This window comes from Dromiciops gliroides, chromosome 1 (genome assembly GCF_019393635.1).
Source record: "Dromiciops gliroides isolate mDroGli1 chromosome 1, mDroGli1.pri, whole genome shotgun sequence".
NCBI classification, from domain to species: Eukaryota; Metazoa; Chordata; class Mammalia; order Microbiotheria; family Microbiotheriidae; genus Dromiciops; species Dromiciops gliroides.
The window spans coordinates 741761249-741782848 of NC_057861.1; the positions used below are offsets into that span (position 1 = coordinate 741761249).

The following is a 21600-nucleotide window of genomic DNA, read 5'->3' on the forward strand; positions in this document are numbered from 1 at the left end:
TTAAAAAACATTCTTATCATAAGCCAAACTATCACTTCTGTGCTATTATAGTAAAGAACCATCCGGGAGTCAGAGCAAGAGTGAGCTTATCACCCACTGGTGTAGAGGATATCGAGGCCCCACAGAGGATAGAAGAACGGAAGAAGATGATTCCCCTATCCAGATGTGAGGACGCAGGCTCTACTCTCAAACAGAGGGCCTTGGAGTGTTGCCAACTCACTTGATCGAGCAGTAATTAAGTGGCCCTGTCCTTGAAGACCTTCCATTCTATCAAGGGACATTTATAAGTGCCACCCCATGAACATGGATGTCACTGAGATCTGCTGCTGACCAGGAATCCCTGCTGTCCTTTCCTCTCTACCCTCTTTCTCTCTGGATATTTTATCAGCCACATAATCAGCTAATATTACAACAAGCCCCCCCCCTTTTTTAAAGCCCAGCAGTGAAATAATCTCTTTAGGTTTCCTTCTCTGCAGTTTATATCAAACAAAAAGTTAGGAGACCAATTAAAATGACTGAGGCCCCAGTTAGGAAAATTCCCAACATTTAGGCAGAGATTTGGCTCTCAGACTTAATTTAAATTCGTGTTTATCTCTAGTTATCCTCTAGCCTCTTTATGGTTGAAACAAAAATTCAGGTGACTGACAATGTTTGGGGAAAGCAGCAAGCTGAGTGTGTGACAGGCAGTGTCTGTTAAAATGCAGGCGGTGGCAGGAGAAGCTGGGGGGACGCCGCCTTTTCCAGGAGCTCTGCTCGGTCCTCGAGAGGCTGGTCCAGCCGGCCACTTCAGCTCCAAGAAGCCTGTGGGCTCGGCGGTCCTCAGTCTCCTTCCTCTGCCACAGCCCAGCCCATGTTTTCTTCCTGTTCTTTCTATTTTTGTCTGTTGTCCCTGGGCTTTGGATTCTTTGCAGTTCAGATCTCGGGGCCCTTTCTCTCCGCTGACAGACCCTCAACACCCCAATTCCAATCTAGCTCCTGGGCTTTATACAGGTGCCCCAGGGGGTAACCAAGTCTCTTTTACTGATCTGAACACATTTCTCCTGTGGCTCAGACCCAGCAGTCCTCACTCCTGTTGAACCGATCATGGATTTTTCATATTTTGCCTAAAGCCTCTGACAACTGATTGATGCAGACAGGTGTTTAGGCCCTTTCACACCAAGTTTGCACCTCGATGAGCTCCTTGAGAAGTCTGAACTCTTGGTAATAGTCAAGGGCAGGGAATGGAACAGTCTCCTCCAAGACTTACTCCCCCAAAATACATAAGTACAAGGTTTATCATTCCAAACAGGTCATCAGCAATCATAGACATGCTACCAAGGTAGAATGGAAGTTCTTACCTGTGGACACTAGGTGGCAGACTTCCCCATGCTTTCCAAGGGGACCAGAAGTTGGCCACGGTAAAGGGTCTTAAATAGAATACTTACCTCTTTTTTCCTTTTTTCTTTTCTTTTCTTTCTTTTTTCTTTTTTCTTTTTTTTGATGAGGTAATTGGGTTTAAGGGACTTGCCCAGGGTCACACAGCTAGTAAGTGTCCGAGGCCAGATTTGAACTCAGGTCTGCCTGACTCCAGGGCCAGTGCTCTATCCACTGTGATCCCATCAATGGAAGAACTTCCCCATCCATGCAGAATGCAACTCATCTGCCCTTCCCATCCCCACCATCTCCTGTGGCGGATTTACAGACCCCACCTTCAAGGCGTTTTGTATTTCGTGGTACTTTTGCCCTTCCTGTGTTAATTATGCCTTGACCAAATCACCAATTTAAAGCCAGATGGGAACTCAGCCCCCTCCCACACACCCCCTTTTAACTTCCCCACTTGGGTGGGCAGCCCCTCCATCCCTCCAATCACCCAGTTTCCCAATCCCACACACCCAAAAAGTTGCCAAATCTTAATCAATGTTTGCAGAGCACTTTACAAATATTTCATTGAACCCTCCCGATCCTACCCTGGATGGTAGGGACTATTATTATTCTACAGTTGAGAGGCTGTGACTTGCCCAGGGTCACCCAGTGAGAGAGCATCTGAGGAGGATTCGAACACAGGCCTGACTCGAGTCTGGAGTAGAATCTTCCCCACTCCCAAGGCCGCCACCCTCGTTCAGAAGTAAAGGGACTGGGGCAGCGAGATGGCGCAGTGGATAGAGCACCGGCCCCGGATTCAGGAGGACCTGAGTTCAAATCCGACCTCAGACATTTGACACTTACTAGCTGTGTGACCCTGGACAAGTCACTTAACCCCAATTGCCTCACCAAAAAAAGAAAAAGAAGAAGTAAAGGGACTTTATGAGGTCACCCAGACAAAACATAGCTGGGGATTCAAGCCCAAGGCATCCAACTCCCAAACCAGCTTTTCCCAAGATACCCTAAGTGTTTGTGGGCTAATCCCTGAAAGGTGTTAAACATTCCAAGGGTGTGAGATGACGGGACAAATGTTTAGAAGTGGGAAATCAAAACCCAAGTTTGGGCTACACACTTCGTAAGACGAGACCATGAAGGGGAAGTACTATGAAGAAGCAGCATATGAATTCAGCTTAGGAAGAATTTTAAATGCCAGGCTTCAAGTCTGCATGTTAGCCTCCTGGCAATAGGGAGCCACTGATGATTCTCAAGGAGGGGAGTGGTGAGTTCTGACCTGTACCTTAAGAAAATAATGTTGGCATGTAAAAAAGAAAAAAAGAAAACAATGTTGGCAGCTATGCAGAGGATGGCTTGAAGATGGAAGAGACAAATGGGAACCCTTAGGCCAATAGCGGCTATTCTTCCTTATAGAAAACAACTTCTGGGGGCAGCTAGGTGGTGCAGTGGATAAAGTATCAGCCCTGGATTCAGGAGGACCTGAGTTCAAATCCGGCCTCAGACACTGGACAGTTGCTAGCTGTGTTGCCCTGGGCAAGTCACTTAACCCCAATTGCCTCACAAAAAAAGGAGGAACAGCTATGGTGCACTTTTAAAATGTGTATTACCAGCCTTTTTAAAAGCCTTCAGGTACTCCCCGTTGTATTTTGGATTAGAATCAGAGAGTGAGTATGATAATAGCACTTTACTCATGCATATTTCACCAGAAGAAGATGGCAAATCTGAACTTTTGATATAGCAACATTCCACAGATAATAGGTTTGTAGCTGGGCGTGGCCCCACTTCCCTTCTTCATTCTCCTAACTCAGGCTTCTGACCTCATTATGCAGCTGAAACTGTTCTTTCCAAAATTACCAACAGTCTCTTCATTTACAGCCTCTTGGCTTTTCTCAGTCGTCCTCCTCCTCCTCCTTGAACTTTGCGAGTCCTTTGACACTGCAGATCACCCCTCTTCTCCTGGAACTCTCTTCTCTCTAGGTTTTAATTTCTGCCGGATTTCCTCCTGCCTGTGTGACCAGGACTCATCACCTTTGCTGGATCTTCCCCCTGTGGCACGCCTACAAAGGCTCTGTCCTGGGCCTCTTCTCTCCTTGCTCCATGAGGTGTTGCCTCTTCCCCTTCATCAGCCCCCAGGGCTTTGATGATCCGTGTCTGTAATCTACCTGGCCAGCCCCCAGCCTCGCCTTCTCACCTGCCTGTTAGACATCTTGAACTAGATGTCCTACAGACAGCCTATGATCCACAGGTCCAAAGTGAACCTCTTATCTTTTTTGCAACAAACAGACCAACAACCCTCCCTCTCCTTAACTTCCCTTTTGTTTTCAAAGGCACCAGCATCCTCCATCCTCTGTGCAGTCTCCCAACCTAGGAGTCACCCTGGGCTCCTCCTTATTTCCCCCCCTCCACATCCAAAGGGTCACCAAAGCCTGTGGATTCTGTCTTCGTATCTCTGGAATACGCCCCCCTCTCTCTCCTGACATAGCCCCCACCCAGCTGCAGACCCTCACCATCTCACCCTGGGCTATGGCAACAGCAGCTGGGGTGGGAGGCTCTCCCCGCTCCAGTCCATCTTCCACTCAGTTGTCAAGCTGATCTTCTGAAAATTCAGGTCTGCGTCCATCATCTCCCAATTTGATCATTGCAGTGGTCCTCTCTGACCCCCAGATTCCAATATAAAATCTTCAGACCCAATCTTCCCTCCCCTTCCAGTCTCCTCACACCTGACTCCCCGACACAGCCTCATGATCCAGGGTGTCGGCCTCCAGGCTGCTCTCAGATCACACACATTTTCACTGTCCATCCCACGTGGCTAGACTGTGTCCTTCCTCGTCAGTCCCTCCTGACTTCCCTGGCTTCCCTGGGGTCCCACCTCTAGCCAGACATCCCTCTCTAACTATTTTGCCTTCTTTCTGAGACCACCCTTCCGTCGGCACGTAGCTGTTGGCGTGTTGTCTCCCCATTAGACCGTGAGCACCCTAGGGGCAGGACTAGACTCTGGGACTCATTTTTTCCCCATCCTACAGTGGGCAGAACAGCTACCCATGCCCTGGTACTGGCCCAGCTGCACTGCTCAGGAAGGCGGCATGGTATGCATGGCTTCCTCGTGCCCATCCGGAGCCTTCGAGACCACTCCCCTCTGCCAGGTAATGCCCAGGGGTCTGAGCCGCTGCCCTGTCTTTTTCTGAGGTCATCCAGGCCAGGGGAGCCAGCGACATTGGCCAGTCACCCAGTGACGAGGCTCCCTCAGGTGGAGTGGGGAGGAAAGTGGGGGACATGGGTAGAAGCCCTCATGCCAAGGGCTGTTCATGTCTTCTATCCTCTCTTGCTCTTTTTCAGGAATAACCGTAGGGGATATTGGGCCCAAAATGGATTTTAACCAAATAGACAATGGCTTCCTCCAGTTAGATCACGTGCGGATTCCCAGGGAAAACATGCTGAGCCGTTTCGCCCAGGTAAAAAGTTGTGAGGCCTAAAGGCCAGGCTGCTTGCAATCTTCACCTTTCCACACTGATTTTGAGCAGACACATTAGAGCATTGGGAGGAAACACCTTCAAATCCGAGGTTTGAAGGAAAGTCTTTAATGGACTGGCATTTATTAAGCCCCTACTGTATGCTGGGCACTGGCCTAGGTGCTGGGGATACAAAGTAAAAAATGAAAAGGTCCAGGGGCAGCTAGGTGGTGCAGTGGATAAAGCACCGGCCCTGGATTCAGGAGGACCTGAGTTCAAATCCGGCCTCAGACACTTGACACTTACTAGCTGTGTGACCCTGGGCAAGTCACTTAACCCCATTGCCCTACAAAACAAAACAAAACAAAACAAAAAAACAAAAACAAAAATGAAAAGGTCCTTGCACTCTATTAGGAATGAAGTGCTCCGTGCAATATTTCTACTAGCCTCAAACCTCCATCCCTCTCATGGCTATTTCCAAAAATCAAGTCACCCTTCTGAGGGATGGAGAGCTCAACAGAGTAGGTGCTCAAGAGGGACCTCTTGAGGTGGCCTTGTCTCTAGCATCTAGCACTGTGCTGGGCACACAGTAGGCCCATTATGAATGCTTGTTGACTTTCTTTCAGAGCCTGTAGGATGGTCGCATTACTGAGGGATAGCAATCACTTGTAAGCATAAGTGGGATGTGTTTGCTTATTCAAAAAAAATAAGCTTTCTGCTCTATATCCACAAAACCAAGAGCCCTGCATCCAAATTCTGGCTCTGCTCCCTACGGCCTGTGTGACTTTGGGCAAGTCCCTGGACATCCCTGAGCCTCCATGTAATCCATAAAATACAGACACTGGGCTGGTTGTTCTTTGCGATCCTAACCCTGTAACCCTAGAAAAGAAGAAATATGAGGCAAAGGGGGGTGAGCACTTTGGTGTCACCACTGACCTCAGGCTCATTACCATTCTAATATCCCCAGATTCTGCAGGGATGAGGAAGGGGGCCAGCCCTCCCCCCATTCTTCCTCTCTCTCAACCAAACTCTCCAATACTGCCCAGCTCCGAAGCACTGGGGGCTTCCTGGCGTGAGCACCCTGGGCCACTCGTCCCCTCTGTCTCACACCCAGGTTTTACCCGATGGCACCTACGTGAAGCAGGGCACACCCCAAAGCAATTACCTCGCCATGATCGTGACCAGGATCCATCTGCTGTCCAGCGAGTTCATCCCTGCCCTGATGAAGGCGTGCACCATTGCCACCCGCTACTCAGTCGTCCGGCACCAGTCCAAGATCAAGCCCAGGTATGTGGGGGGCCGGTGCCCGTCCTCTCTCCAGTCCTGTAGCACATCTTCATTTTCCCTGCCTCCAGGAGCTGGCTGTAAACAGGACGGTCACAGAATTCTAGATCTCAACTGGTCAGAGGCTTTCTAGTCCACTTTACAATTGAGGAAACTGAGGAGGCAGAGGGTGGATAAGTGACTTGCTCAGTTCACACAGGATGTTAAAGGTTGAGGCAGGATTTGAACTCAGGTCCTCTGACTCCAAACAAGTGTTCTTTATTTCCATTGTTACACAATAACTCCCTTATCAGAATCTGCTCAGACTGGGCCATATAGGGAATTACTACACATCTAGACCTCCCCTCACCTGTCACATAGATTCTGTTGGTAGAACTGAGCTCTCCTATAGAATAGGACAGGGGGCCAGGAAGGGGTGTCTGCCTATGCCAGACTGCCAAACAGATCATCATTCTGTTTTTCAGTCAGTCACCCCTGCCTCTTCTCACCTTCCATGGGAACATGTGAATGATCATGCAATCAACAAGCATTTATTAGGCACCTGCTATGTGCCAGGCACCTTGTTAGTGGCTGGGAATAAGCCCCTGCAAGAATTAAACAGGTTGGGGGCAGCTAGGTGGTACAGTGGATAAAGCACTGGCCCTGGATTCAGGAGGACCTGAGTTCAAATCCAGCCTCAGACACTTGACACTTACTAGCTGTGTGACCCTGGGCAAGTCACTTAACCCCCATTGCTCTGGAAAAAAAAAAAGACACTATACAAGAATTAAACAGGTTTATGAGCCAGATGGAGTAGAGCCATGCCCCTTATCCTAAAGCAGTGAATTTAGGGAGCTGGAGGGAAAGAGGGAAAAGGTGTAGCTGGGGGTTGGAAGATTAAGTGGTGGTCAACCCCTTGCAGCTTCCCACCTACCCACCCCCAAGTGTCCCAAGGGCATCTCCAAGCCTGGGTTCAGTCCCTGAGCAAATTGGACTCACCCTTCCCTGCTTTCTTCTTCTCTGGTTCATGGAAGCCTCTTCCTCTGGTCTTACCTTTTAGAGCAAAGAGTGAGGGCAGAATAAGAGAAGAGAAGGAAAAATCTCCTTCCCCAAAGCTGGGGGACAGGGGAGGGTACGATAATGTCCTGAGGTTTAGTGGACGCTCCACATTCCAGGCCCTTTCACACAGCTAGGTGGTGGGTCCCCTCCTGAGAAACAATCTTCTCCCACTGTGAGTGGAGGGGATGCCAAGCTGTTCTGTGGTGCACTAACTAGCCAGCCCACTAACTGCTGAATTTTGTTTAAGGGCCTGAGCATCCCTTAAATGGGTTTCACATGAAGAACATGCTCTGGGATGGGTGGGGGAGGGAGGGAACATCAACGCCTTTAAGATTTAAATGCCGTTTCTCATCTAATTGATCTGAATCTGTGTTCCTCCAGCTGTACTAACTGGCAGGAAGGAAGAAGCATGCCACAAACAAATGGTGCCCAAGAGACTGATGGAGCCACCATTTTGGCCAGGCAACCCAGATGCTTCTTCCCCTCATAATCTGCTGCTTCCTCTGAGCAGTTCTGCTCAGGTCAGCAGTTTTTAGGCAGTAGGGGAGGATGAGAAAGGATGGGAGAAGCAGCCGGCCCCTAGAAGCCCGTGGTTAACATGGGAAGATGGGGCAGAGACGGAGTGCCATGCACTAAAGGGAAGAGCAGGACTAGGAGTCAGCATCGGCTCTGTAAACTGGACAGAGGGGCTCCCTAGCCCTGTAGACGAACAGGAAGCAGGAGAGTGGCACCCCTAAAAGGAGATCTCTGGGAAAGGAAAAACAATGCCCATGGCATGGATGCCATTTTACAAACCAAATTTCAACAGTGTGGGTTGGAGAAAGGTTGGCCTTAGCCCGCCCATACTCGGACTAGTGTTTGGGGGGTTTTTCTTTGTAAAGGGGAATGACCATCAGAAGCTGGAATTACCTGCAGATGTTAGTCGATATTTTACCCTTTCCTGCCAAGAAATGTATCTATCACCCTAAAGAGCATTTCCAAAATTAGTGTAGTAGCAGCAACTTCTCATCTGTGCCCTACTACATGAACCTCACCAGGGAGGCAAGTGTTTGATGTAGAAACTCTCCCTTCAGATGAAGAGGTATCAGCCTTTAAGTCAGAGGCCTTGGGTGCAAGTCCTCCCCCTGATATTTCTTATCAGTGTGACCTTCAGCTTCATGTAACTCCCCCTAGGCTCTTCCTCTGTAAAAGAAGGGCATTTAACAAGATGTCTTCTTGGGGCCTCCCAGTTGACAATCCCATGTACCCATTTGACATGAGTAAAGCTGTAAAGTTACAGGTTTGGGGTTGAATTCCAGTCTTTCTGGGACAAATTATAATACTCCAGCAAGCACAGTGGCCTTAGTGCTGAGGACCAAGGTTCAGAGCCAAACTCTGCTACTTATTTCGTGTGTGACCTTGACCTTGGACATGTTATTTCCTCTCTGGCCCCAATCTCCTCATCTGTGTAATGGAGCTGTTTGAATGGCTTCCAAGACCCTTCCCACTCTAACCCTATGTATGATCTGTGGCCAATATAGAATAAATACTCATTACCAAATGCCTCAAGTCTTCTGCAGTACAAGTTATAGTTAGTGACACTGAACGCCCACCGGTCTTGAGAAAGGTGGGCCTGCACCTGTTTACAAAGCAGTTGACTAAAACTAGGGGAGCTGGGGCAGCTAGGTGGTGCAGTGGATAGAGCAATGGCCCTGAGATTCAGGAGGACCTGAGTTCAAATGTGGCCTCAGACACTTAACACTTACTAGCTGTGTGACCCTGGGCAAGTCACTTAACCCCAATTGCCTCACCAAGAAAACAAACAAACAAAACAAAACTAGGGGAGCTATAAGGGACATGCAGGTGCCTCTGCCCCATCCCCAGTTGTGGAACTGGAAGGTAGGGACCCTCTCATTTCACAGATGAAGAAGCTGGGGTCCAGAGAGGTGGGGACATGTTATAAATGGCAGAGCCAAAGTCTGAACTCAAGAAAGGATGTCCTAGCCAGGTGTGGTGGCACACCCCTGGAATCCCTGTGGCCAGGGGAAGCTGAGGCTGATGGATCACTTGAGTTTGGGGGCTCTGAGCTACAGTGGGGCTAGAATAGATCCAATGTCTGTATTAAATATAGCCCAGAGGCAGGAAGGCACCATGTTGTGAAGAGAATTCTCATTTCTGCCATACCACTGACTCGCTGAGTAAAGTGGGTCACGTTTTTTCTCATCTCTGGGTCCCAGCTTGCTTATAGAAGGGCCATGGGCTCCAAGAAGCCCAAGGCCCCTTCTGGCTCATTATCCTGAGCTTGGCCTCATTTCCTCCCTTCTGATTTCCTTCCACCTTATCTGGGGTCCAACGAGGCAAAACGCACATGTTCATGGAACACTCACGCTCCATGATAGCAGAAGGATGTGGCAAGGGGAACAGAGTGAGTTCCATTTTACAGAGAGATAAACTGAGGCCCAGGGAGCTCCAGCCCCGGCTTGAGGTTACAAAACATATTAGTGAATTGCTTTTTTAACTAGACAACTGTGGCATAAAGGAAAAACGACTCCACTGAGAGTTAAAAGATGTGGATTTGCAATCCTGGCTCTACCTCTTACTTGCAATCTTGGGCAAACGCTTGTCCTCTCTGAGCTTCAATATCTTCAAAGACTTGGGGGGACTGACCCAGATGGGCTCCAAGCCCTCCCAGATCTTAGGTCTTTCTGTTCCTTGCTACAGTTAGAGAGCCAGGCGGCCAGATTCCCCAAGCACCAAAAAAGAGATTTGTGTTATGCAGCCAGAGGGAGATTTCATCATCCCACAAAATCCCAAGTCCTACATTGGGCGTTCCAGGACCTGTCACCCAGGGGAGCGACTCTAGGTTCTAAGCGTCAATCACAAGGGCCCCGGCTTCATTAGCAGTTATATAATCTGTGTGTACGTGTCTGTGTCTGTATGTCTGTCTCTCTCTCTCTCTTCCCTTTCCCCTCCTCCTCCCATCCTCTCAGTGAGCCAGAGGTGAAAATCCTCGACTATCAAACTCAACAACAGAAGCTGTTTCCCCAGGTGGCCATGGCCTACGCCTTCCATTTTACAGAGAGAAGCAACACTGAATTCTTCCAAAAATCCTACCAAGAGATAATCAATGGGAATGTCACCAGCCTGCCGGAGGTAATGGGGTGGGGGTGGACCCTGACTTGGGGACTATTCCTATAGGCCATTTCCCTCTTCAGAGGCTCTCCTCTCTGCTTCTGCCTCACACCATCTCCCTGCAAAAGCGAGGCCTGGCCTCTCGAAGGCCGCATGCTTCCCACACATGACTCTAGGACCCTCCAGCTCTCTCCCCATCATTCCCTGTTCTGGGGGTCTCCAGCCCCACTTCCTCTCTTTCTTTCACCGAAGTCACAAAGGAAGACAAAACACCATCCCTGCCTGCCCTCAGGGAGCCCATGGCTTTAGAACAACATGGTCAGTGGCCAGACCCGTTAGGAGGTTCCTACAGCTGTACAGACGAGGGACCATGAGAGCTTGGACTTGAGTGGTCATCCTGTGTGCAGAGAAGGAAAGAAAGAAGGGCAGGAAATTACAGTGGAGGCAAGCAGATCTTATAGCATCATAGTTCCAGACATAGAAAAGACTTGGGAAGTGAAGGGATGTTAGTAAGAAGCATCAGGAGCAGGATTTGAACCCAGTGCTATCTCCACCTGGACATCCAGCTCCTCGGTGGAGGGGAGCAGGGACCAAATCCCTGAATCAGACATCACCTGGTCCCTTGGCCTCTCCAGGTAGCAGCTCCACCCACTCATTTATTCATTCAACAAGCATTTAAGTTCATACTCTGTGCCAGGCATACTACTAGGCATTGGAGGTATGCAGTGAGAGGGAGAATGAAGATGGGGAAAACTCTTAAATTCAACTTTTTCTGTCCAAAGATGCAAAACAGTCACAGCCTCAGCCTTCCCCAGTATCAGGGACTGCAGGCGTGTACCTGTCTGATACCAGCTGTTTTGACTGAGTGACCTGAGTTCAAATCCCACCTCTGCCATTTACAACATGTTTGACCTCTGGCAAACAGCTTCCTGTCTAGACTGAAGGGCTTTAAATGCCCAACACAGAAAGTTGTACTTTATCCAAGAAGCAACAAGGATTCACTGAAATTTTTGGACCAGAGGAGTAATTAATAAGTGTCAGACCTATGCTTTGGAAATGTATATTTGGGGGAGTGTGGGAGATGGCCCAGAGATGGGGAGAGAGCACAGGCAAGGAGACCGATTCAGAGGCTATCGCAATAGTGCAGACAAGAAATGCTAACAACCTGATCCCAAGTGCTTGTCCTATTGATGGAAAGAAGGGAACAGAAAATAGAACCATTGCAGAGGTTGAGTCGACAAGACTTGGAGGTGTTGGTCCTTCCCTTACCACAAAGGATGCAAAGGAAGAGGAAGCGATTGGTACATCTGTGAGTTGGGCAGCCCACAGGTGCCTAAGGAATCCCAGAGTCATGATCTGAGTTCAGCTTCCTTTTGAATCCCACAAGATGGTGCCCAGTGTCTCAGTGATGGCCACCGCCACTTGGAGAAGCAGGGAGCCATCATCAGAGGGCACAACAGCGGCAATATTCCCCAGTTGGCTTGGTTAGGGAGCCCCCATCTTCCTTGTCTTTGCCAAGAATGAAGAAGTTACTGACTATAGTGGGCTTCATCCAGTGCAGGGTTGCTCCCTCTTTTCCTTCCAGATATACCCACTTTGGGGTTTGGCCATAATTATCAAGAGTGATTGCATTCTGTATTCCCCAAAACAGTCTTTAGACAGAAAATGTTCAATTTAAGAGTCTTCCCTGGTCCTCCTCTTCCCTCTCACTGCACCTCTGCCCAACACCCGAGGCCATGAGTAATCGGGGCTCACTCCTCCCCTACTAAGTCCTATCTGTTTATCTTCACAGCTTCATGTACTCAGTGCGGGAATGAAGGCCATGGTGTCAGACTACTGCATCCAGGGAGCTGAGGTCTGTCGGAGGGCCTGCGGTGGACACGGCTACTCCCTGCTGAGTGGACTGCCCTCCCTGGTCACCAAAGTCACAGCCTCCTGTACCTACGAAGGAGAGAACACCGTGCTATACCTGCAGACAGCCAGGTGTGTCTGAAATCTCTTCACAGACCCATTGCCTGCAGGGCTGGCCACATCTGGCCACCTTTCCAAGAATGTCACTGGGCTTCTTTGAAGTCTCTCCAGAACGCCTTCTAGGGAAGAACTATGACTGGAACTCCCTAGAACCACAAATCTCAGAGCTAGAAGGGGCCCTGGAGCGAATCCACTCCAATCTTTGCATTTTACTGAGGAAAAAACCAGGGCCCCAAAGAGGATGAATGAGTGACTTTCTGAAGCTTTCACAGAGCTCAGGGATTTAGAGCAGGAAGAAATCCTAGTCATCTTATCTCATTTTACATACAGGGAAACTGAGGCCCCAAGAGGGGAAGCACCTTGCCCATGGTCACCCAGATAGACAGTGGCCAGAGCCTAGATTTGAACTCAGGTCTTTCCAGGGCACCATATTGATGGATGATGCCCAGATGGCACAAAATTCCTCCATTCTCATTGTTCTAATGCCAGCTGGGTGGCAACAGCATGTGCACCTATTGACACTGGATGCCATGTTGTTTCCCACCTGTGGTGGTCACTGAGGGACCCAGAGACAGGTTTTAGTAACAGTAACTAGAGAGTAGGAAGCAGACTCAGCTTCCCCCTTCGCTGCAGGGAATGTACAATTCGAGCTTACAAATTCACACTAATTAGGGAGGCCTGATCCCAATTTTACAAGTTTTAACAAATGCGATTTTATTCTTTCCTAAGACAAGATGGAGGCAGCATAGATCTTGGGTGTTTACAGCTGGAAGATCTCATCCGGGTGGTCTTAGACTACTCTAATGGAAGCCCAGTGGACAGAAGCAAACAAGGGTTGATCTCAGTGGGCTTTGCTCGGGTCAGAGCACATCTGGAACATCGTGTTCTGTTCTGGGCACAAAGCTTTAGGAAAGATGTTGACAGAATGAGTCCCATGCAGACAAAGATGACCAGGACTGCTGAAGCAGCTGGAAACCCAGCCACATTATGAGAGATAACATTTGTACAGCACTTCAGAGTTTACAAATGTTATCTCATTTAATCCTCCATAACCCTGAAGGGTAGAATCATTGCCCCCATTTTTCAGATAAGGAAACTGAGACTGACAGAGGTTTTTAACTTGGAGGAGAAAGGCTCAAGGCCTGTCACACAGCAGGGGAATTCGGCTTTATGTGCTCGGCAGGATGGGCTAGAACTAGAAACAATGAACAGAAGTTGGAGAGGCAGATTTCAGTTCAACGTAACGAAAATATTCCTAAACCAATGAAGGAGACCCATAGTAGAACAGTGTGTCAAGATGCAGAGTGCCTGGTCCCCTGCAGATCTTTAAGCAGAGAGGCTCAGAATCAGGGGCCTCACATTGTATTTAACGTCGAGGGATGAGCAATGGCAACTGGGAAACTGGAAGGAGATCCAAGGTTGCTCTTGGGCTCTTGGCCTCCACTTGTATTTCTAGAGAGTCTCCAGAGGGATGCTTCTAAACATGAGCCAGATGGTTGCTGAGTGACTAACAGGGACCCAGGCCACCTACTCCCTTATTATTTCCTGCAGATATCTGGTAAAGAGCTACCTACAGCTTCAGTCTTCCCAAGGTTCTCTGCTGCAGACGACCCTTCCTCAGTCCATCCAGTATCTCACTTTACCTCAGACAGACAGGTGTCCAGCACAGAAGACAGAAGACTTTCTCAGCCCCACCCTCTACACTGAAGCCTACGCTCATGTAGCAGCCAGGTCAGTGAAATACAGGAGAGTCTCACCACATGGAAGGGGACACATGACATTTCCTTCTCCTTCCATCATGTAAATCCTTTGCTTCAAAATGACCAAGGCTCCCTTTGGGTTGGACTGAACTGGAGAAGTACATCCATAAAGTAAGAAAGGAGAGAGAGAGAAAGGTGGAGAGGGAGAGGGAGAGAGACAGAGAAAAAGGGGGGAGATGGAGGGAGGGAAAGATGGAAAGAGGAAGAAAGCAAAGGGAGAAAGAAAGAGAGAAACAGAAGAGAAAGGGAGGCAGAAAGAAGAAGCAAGATGGAGGAGAGAGATGAAAAGAGAGAGGGGGAAGAGAGAGACAGAGATAGACAGGTGGGAATAGGGAGAGAAGAGAAAAAGAAAGAGAAAAAGAGAGGGGGAGAGAAACAGACAGAGAGTCAGAGAGAGACAGACAGACAAAGACAAAGAATTGCTATACAAAAAGCAAAGAGCCTAAAGTAATCAGGGGTTGGGTCTCATATCCTGGCTGAGGCTAGGCCAGAACTTGTTAGTGATCAGACAAATACTAGGTGGGAAAGGTCAAAGCCTGCCTGGGAGAAGGGAGATTCTAAGTTTGGAAGAGAGCAAACGGAAACCCGGCAGCCAGGCCGGCTTGGTACCCAGGTCTCTGCAAAGTGCTGAGCCCCCGGGCTGAGAGGAGCGAGAGAAGCGGCCAGCAGAGAGGATGAGAGAAGTGGGGGCAGGCTCCAAAGCAGGTCAAGAAGCCCACTGCTGGCGGCAGGATCTTCAGGGTGGTAACCACTGGCTGAACTGTCTCCCCAAAGGCTCAGTCATTTCTGGAAGCCGCCAGCATTGGCTGACCCCATGCTCTGCTGTCGTGGGTTAGTGGTGTCGCCCTTCCCTCAGCTGGGCTAGTCAGGTGGGCTTGTTCACCGAGTGAAAGGCAGAGGCTTAACATCCTCCTGACAGTCGGCAGGGTGGACAGTACAGTCAGGATTGAACAATTCCTGCTTATCGTGTTGATTTTCATTCAGTAAGTCAATCAAGTCAACAAGCATTTATTAAGTGCCTGCTGTGTGCATGGCATTCTGCTAAACACTGTGAATATTAAAATATTAAAAAAGGCAAAAACAGGCCCTGCTCTCAAGGAGCTTACAATCTAACAGGGGAGACAACATGCAAACAACTCTGAACATATCATGTACAGGATAAATTAACAATACTTTGTAAGGATAAAAGAGGGTCAAACTAACAGTGCACGGTTTTAGGGAGTTGGCTTTTTTGTTTCCTTAGCTCTCACCAGGGTCAGGTGTGTGTCCTGGAACCAAACCTGAGCAGATTAGTCTGTCCATGTTTAGCCAATGCTAAGCTTACCAATGAAGAAATAATGGGGATCCAGTTCTGAAAAATGGGTGCATTGAAAAAAGTTCTAAGAAATGTTATTGTGCACAGATTTTAGAAGCTACGGAAGTTACTGCTCTGTTATCTGTTTTCAAAAATAAAAAAAGGTGTTACAGATGCCCCTGGTAGTCCCTTCCACAGGCTGTCTATGTGCAAGCAGATACTCAGGATGTTTCTCTTCCCCCCTTTTCAATAAACTGTTATTTCCAGGATTGTCTCTGCATAGGTTCATTTGAACCTAACAGCTTTCAGAGGGGAGGCACTAAGGAGGACTAAGAAATACTTCTTGCTGAAGGAGAGATTTTAGCTGGGATGAGGAAGGAGAGAATCTGGGGCTTGGGAGAGAGCCAGGAAAAGGTGCAGAGTCTGGAAATGGAGGATCTTATTCAAGGAACAGCAAGGAGGCCAGTGCCCCTGGACTACAGAGGACATAGGGGGGAACCTGGAGAGGGAGCCCTTGCTCAGGAGATGAAGGGCTTTAGAAGTCAAGCAGAGGATTTTATATCCCATCCTGGAGGTAGCAGATAATGGAGCAGAAGGTCAGGTCCTTGAGGCAGAGCCTGTCTTGGTTTTGATTCTTGCAAACCCCGTACTTGGTACATGCTAAGTGTTTCACAAGCGCCCATTGAATTCAATAGTGTGGAACCTGTGTCCTCCAAAGTGGGATGGCCCTGGATAAAATCAACCTAACCCAGAAAGAAACCCAGGATAAAGCTGGACTTGGAGAGCTGGAGCAAATACCAGATAACAGGGCTCTGTCCCAGGCAAGATACCCATATGGCCCAACAGAAAAAGCACCAAAAATGGACACTGCCATACACTTTCTTTGTTTTGACCTTCAGGCTTATACGGAGCTCAGCTCATAAACTACGTGATCTGACCAGCTCTGGGACTGACCAGCATGTGGCATGGAACCAGACCGCCATCCTGCATGTCCAGGCAGCCAAGGTAAGGCCTTTACTGGCTAATGAATGACTATACAACAGACCGATCTCTCTCTCTCTCTCTCTCTCTCTCTCTCTCTCTCTCTCTCTCTCTCTCTCTCTCTCTCTCTCTCTCCCTCTCTCTCTTTCTCTCTCTCTCTCTCTCTCTCTCTCTCTCTCTGTGTATCTGTCTCTCTCTTTCCCTCCTTTCTATGTGTCCCTCCTTTCTCTTTCTGTCTGTCTCTCTCCCTCCTTTCTGTCTGTCTCTCTCTTTCTTTCTGTCTCTCTGTCCCTCCTCTCTCTTTCTGTCTCTGTCTCTCTCCTTTCTCTGTCTCTCTCTTTCCCTCCTTTCTGTCTCTGTCTCTCCTTTCTCTCTCTTTTTCCCTCCTTTCTGTCTCTCTGTCCCTCCTCTCTCTTTCTGTCTCTGTCTCTCTCCTTTCTCTATCTCTCTTTCCCTCCTTTCTGTCTCTGTCATTTTCTTTCTCTGTCTCTCTTTCTCACCCATAGCTACATTGATGGGAGAGAAAAAATGCCATCCCCTCTCTGCTCTCATTCCCTCCTCCTCCTCATTCAACCACTGCCCTCATTTTAGTGCCAAGGCTTCAGTATTTTAATTACAGACCTTAGGCCCCAGCAGTGAGATTGCTTTGGTGTTAGGGGGCCACCTAATAACACGGCTTTCTTAGGTTGGGGCTGTTTAAAGACTTCACTTCAAAGGGAACAGCAGAGCCAGGATATGGGGTCCAGATTCCTTTCCCTTCCTGCCTCCTCCCGTATCCTGCTGGCGTTTCATTAATTTCATGGCTAGACTCCTTTGGCCTTCTGTGTTTTTAGAAAAGAGTCTCCCCCAACCGCCTTGCCAAGGCCTGAAGGAAGGTGTGTTCACTCAGTGGGTTAATGAGCATTAATTAAGTACCTACTATGTGCCAGGCACTAAGCACTGCCTTCATGAAGCCTGTGATCTAGCAGGGGAGAGACAGGTACACAGCTATGCACAAGTAAAACGTGGCCAGTACTCTCTGAGGGAAGGCACTCACACTGGGACCCGGGCAGGCTTCCTGCAGAAGGTGGGACTTTATCTGAGATCCAAAGGAAGCCAGCAAAGCCAAGGGGCAGAGGTGAGGACACGGGAGGGCCGGCCCAGGAGAATGCCCACAGCTGGAAGAGGAAGTGCCCCGTGTGAAGGCGGTGCGGCTGGATCGCAGAGGATGAGGGAAGGCAGTGAGGTGGAAGAAGACTGGAGTGTAGGAAGGGACTGGGCCATGGAGGACTTCGAAAGCCAGACCAAGGCAGGGTTTTCTGTTTGATTCTGGGAGCGATAGGTGGACGCTGAGCAGGGAGGGGACGTCACTGGGACATCGGAGTGGAGGCTGGTCTGGATTGCAGAGGCTATAGGCAGGAGCCCAGGCAGCCCACGGTGAAGGTCTACACCAGGGTGCTAGCGATGTCAGCGGACAGACTGGATATGGGGAAGGGCTGGTGAGGGAGGCAGGGAGGAGTTGAGGGTGCTCAGGAGCTGGTGAAGCTTTAACAACCTAAAAACCTGAGAATCTTACACAGGGAGCAGAGACTGGAATCCTGATGCCGGCAGGCTTGTTCAAGGAACTAGGGTGAGGCTGCCTTGGAAGGCTTGGAACTTCCCGGGACAGGTTGAGACAGGGCAGACTTGGGTAGACAGTGCCATCTGGTGGCACATCGGCACCATTTCCTTCCATAGGCAGCATGAGTACCATGGTTCTTTGGTAGGCGGGAGAAAGGACAAAGCAGGACCCAGAAGAATAAACCCTTAGCCCCACAGACAGACAGGTGGTTATCCCAAGGTGACCTGGGTCACAGGAGATCATAAACACCAAAGGGTCTTGAAAAGTTGAAGCGTAAATCACCATTCAAATATAAGAAGTTTATTAGGTGGGGCAGCTAGGTGGCACAGTGAAGAAAGCACCAGCCCTGGATTCAGGAGGACCTGAATTCAAATCTGGCCTCAGACACTTGACACTAGCTGTGTGACCCTGGGCAAGTCACTTAACCCTCGTTGTCCCACAAAAAACAAACAAACAAACAAAAACAAAGTTTATTAGGAATATGAGAAACAGGGTGGAGGGAGAGAGAGACAGACAGAGAGAGGCGGACAGAGACACATACAGAGAGACAGAGAGAAACTAAGTGGAGGAACTGATGAGCCTCCGTTCCCAACAAAATGCTTTCTTAAGCCTGGTACCCACTGAGTAAAGAACGATGACTTGGGTCTCTCAGAAATGAAGATCTACTTGATCATGACCCTCTCCTGAGAGGTTTCTTCTCAGAACCATTCCTTTCCCAGAGCAGCACATTCGGTGACCCCACCCACATTTTGGCCATAACTTGATGGTACCAGATTGTTCACCTGCAGAATCATCCGCCCCTCCTCTTCCACCCCAGCACATGCAGCATGGTTTCAGGAATTCGCCCTCAAGTTAAAATAATGGGAGGGGGGGAATAAATTAAAAGACTTTGAAGGAGATTTGGGGGTGTGATTTGAAAAGTCACGAAGTCAGTGCCAGAAAGTTGTCGAATAGAAGCCTGCCAGATCGAAGAATTCTTGCTTCCTTCACAAATCTGGATGGGATACAGCTGACTTTGTCCAAGTTTTCTTGCCCCCCCCCATAATGTTGGGGGCGGGGCTACAAGAGGAAAAGCACAAAGTGGTAGCACCTGCTCATCTACTGTCCTTACACACACACACACACACACACACACACACCACCCTCCTCCCTGTGATGAAGACAGAAGGTGTTGTGTGTAGCACCTTGGTTTTGTAGTCAGGGAGACCTGGGCTCAGAGCTTAGCCGTGTGACCCTGGTCACTTACCCTCGGTAGACCTCAGTTTCCTCCTCTATAAAACGGGAGATTAGAGGGCAGCTAGATGGCGCAGTGGTAAAACACCAGCCTTGGATTCAGGAGTACCTGAGTTCAAATCTGGCCTCAGACACTTGACACTTACTAGCTGTGTGACCCTGGGCAAGTCACTTAACCCCCATTGCCCTGCAAAAAAAAAAAAAAATTTTAAAACACCATGGAACTCAAAACTTTAAGTAAAAAAAAAAAGAACACTGGATTTGTAGAGAGAAAACCTGGACCACATGACCAATGAAATCACAGAGCTGTGATGGACCCCACTCCCACTCCACCCCAATACCAAAGAGCATCTGAAACAGAAGTAAAGCAGATTAAAAAAAAACAGCAGCAAAGACAAAGTCTTACATGACCTATTTAAAGGAATCAGGCAAAAATTAACACTGGTTTAAAAAGCACACACCAGACTAGGGTGGGAAAAACATCAGCAGGCCCCAAAGAGACAAGGGACAGGGGGCAGCTAGGTGGTGCAGTGGATAAAGCACTGGCCCTGGATTCAGGAGGCCCTGAGTTCAAATCCGACCTCAGACACTTGACACTTACTAGCTGTGTGACCCTGGGCAAGTCACTTAACCCCCACTGCCTTGTAAAAAAAAAAAGAGAGAGAGAGAACGGGACACATTAATCAGCACACTTAGGAGCATCTGACCAATCCCATCCAATTCAATCAACATTTAATCAGTGCCTACTATGTGCCAAGCACTATGTTGGACACAGAAGATACAAAGACAGAAATGTAACAGAACTTACCCTCAAAGAGCTTACATTCTATTAGGGGGATACAATATGAAAAAGAAGGAGTAATATGGTGGGGGCAAGAGCACTAACAACCGGGGGGATCGGAAAAGGCCTTGGGCAGGAAGCAGCACCTGAACCGGGCCTAGAGGCAAGGGATATACAGGAGTAAAGGAAGACAGACTGTATGTACCAAGGCCTGGAGATAGGATGTCAGGTGGGGGAAGAGCAACTTGGCAGAACAGATCATTTGGCTGGAATATAAAGTGTGGGAATGTGAGAAATGTGAACGAAGTCTAGAAACCTTGTCTGGAGCCAAATTGTGAAAGATTTTAAATAACAAGCTGAGGAGTTTGTATTTTATACTAAGGGGAGAAGGGGCCACTAAAGACATATAAGCAGGTGCTTACAACATGACTTGGGCAGCTGTGTGGAAGATGACAGGAGGGAGAGGCTGGAAGCAGAGGGGATGAAGGCCCGCTAAGGGCGGTGCCCATGGCTGGAGACAAAGCTTGTGGAGGCAGAAGGAGCAAGACTTGGCAACTGATTGGACAAAAGAAATGAGGCAGAAGTAAGAGTCACAGATGCTGCTGAAGTCACAGATCTGGGTGAGTGGAAAGAGGGGTAGTGTCCTTAGGAGAAATGGGGAAAATTAGGAGCAAGAGCAGGTATAGGAGGAGAAAATATGTAATCTTGGGCATGTTGAGATTAAGATGCTGATTGGGGGGGGGGGCCAGCTAGGTGGCACAGTGGATAAAGCACCGGCCCTGGATTCAGGAGGACCTGAGTTCAAATCCAGCCTCAGACACTTGACACTTACTAGCTATGTGACCCTGGGCAAGTCACTTAACCCCCATTGCTCCACAAAAAAAAAAAAAAAAAGATACTGATGGGACATCCAGGAGAGATGTCTCGTAAGCAATTATTGAAATAGGCCTGGAATTTGAGAGAGATGAAATCTAGATCTCATCCCTCTAGAGATCATTGAGTCCTTGGCAACTGATGAGATTACTGAGAGGGTTGGGGGTGGGGGTGGGGGTGGGGGGTTAGATGCTGTATCATACTGTTGACTCATAGTGAACTTGCAATCCTCTAAGACCTCCAGATCTTTTTCCTATGAAGTAGCATTTAGCCACACCCTCCCCCATCTCGTACTTGTCATTTCTTAAACTCAAGTATAGAACTTTACATGGATCCCTATCAAGTATAGCATTACTAGATTTAGTCCACTCTTCAAGATCCTTGGAAATCCTGAATCTGTCACACAACATGTCAGCTACCCCTTCCAGTTTTGTGTCATCTGCAAATTTGGTTAGCCAAGGCATTGATAAAAAATGTTAAATGGTACAGAATCAAGGATGGATCCCATGAACACTCATGGACCTCCCTTCCAACTGACATTGATCAATTAAAGCAACTCTGTGGCTCTGCCCCACACCCATCAGAAAGGCAAAGATGACCAAAAAAGGAAAATAACAGATTTTGGAAAAGCTGTGGGAAAACAGGCGTATTAATGTACTGTTGGTGGAGCTCTGAATTGGGTTGGCCATTCTGGAAGGTAATTGGAACCATACCTCAAAATCACTCAACCATGTATGCCCTTTGACCTACTAAGCTTATATCCAAAAGAGATAAAAAAAAAAAAGAGGCAAAGGGAACATACCTACAAAAATATCTATAGCAGCTCTTTTGTAGTAGCGAAGAACCAGAAACTAGTGGCGTGCCCATCA

General features: G+C 48.5%; 1 protein-coding gene across 1 annotated transcript in view; it reads left to right on the forward strand.

The window, feature by feature from the left end:
- Nucleotides 1-21600, forward strand: part of ACOX2 (acyl-CoA oxidase 2) — a 50611-nt gene that overhangs the window by 12140 nt on the left and 16871 nt on the right. Inside the window, exons 6-12 of the mRNA XM_044003229.1 lie at nucleotides 4380-4499; nucleotides 4693-4808; nucleotides 5920-6092; nucleotides 10097-10259; nucleotides 12031-12221; nucleotides 13761-13940; nucleotides 16163-16268. Of these exons, the coding sequence (XP_043859164.1) occupies nucleotides 4380-4499; nucleotides 4693-4808; nucleotides 5920-6092; nucleotides 10097-10259; nucleotides 12031-12221; nucleotides 13761-13940; nucleotides 16163-16268 (1049 nt within the window). The remainder of the gene's footprint in view (nucleotides 1-4379; nucleotides 4500-4692; nucleotides 4809-5919; nucleotides 6093-10096; nucleotides 10260-12030; nucleotides 12222-13760; nucleotides 13941-16162; nucleotides 16269-21600) is intronic.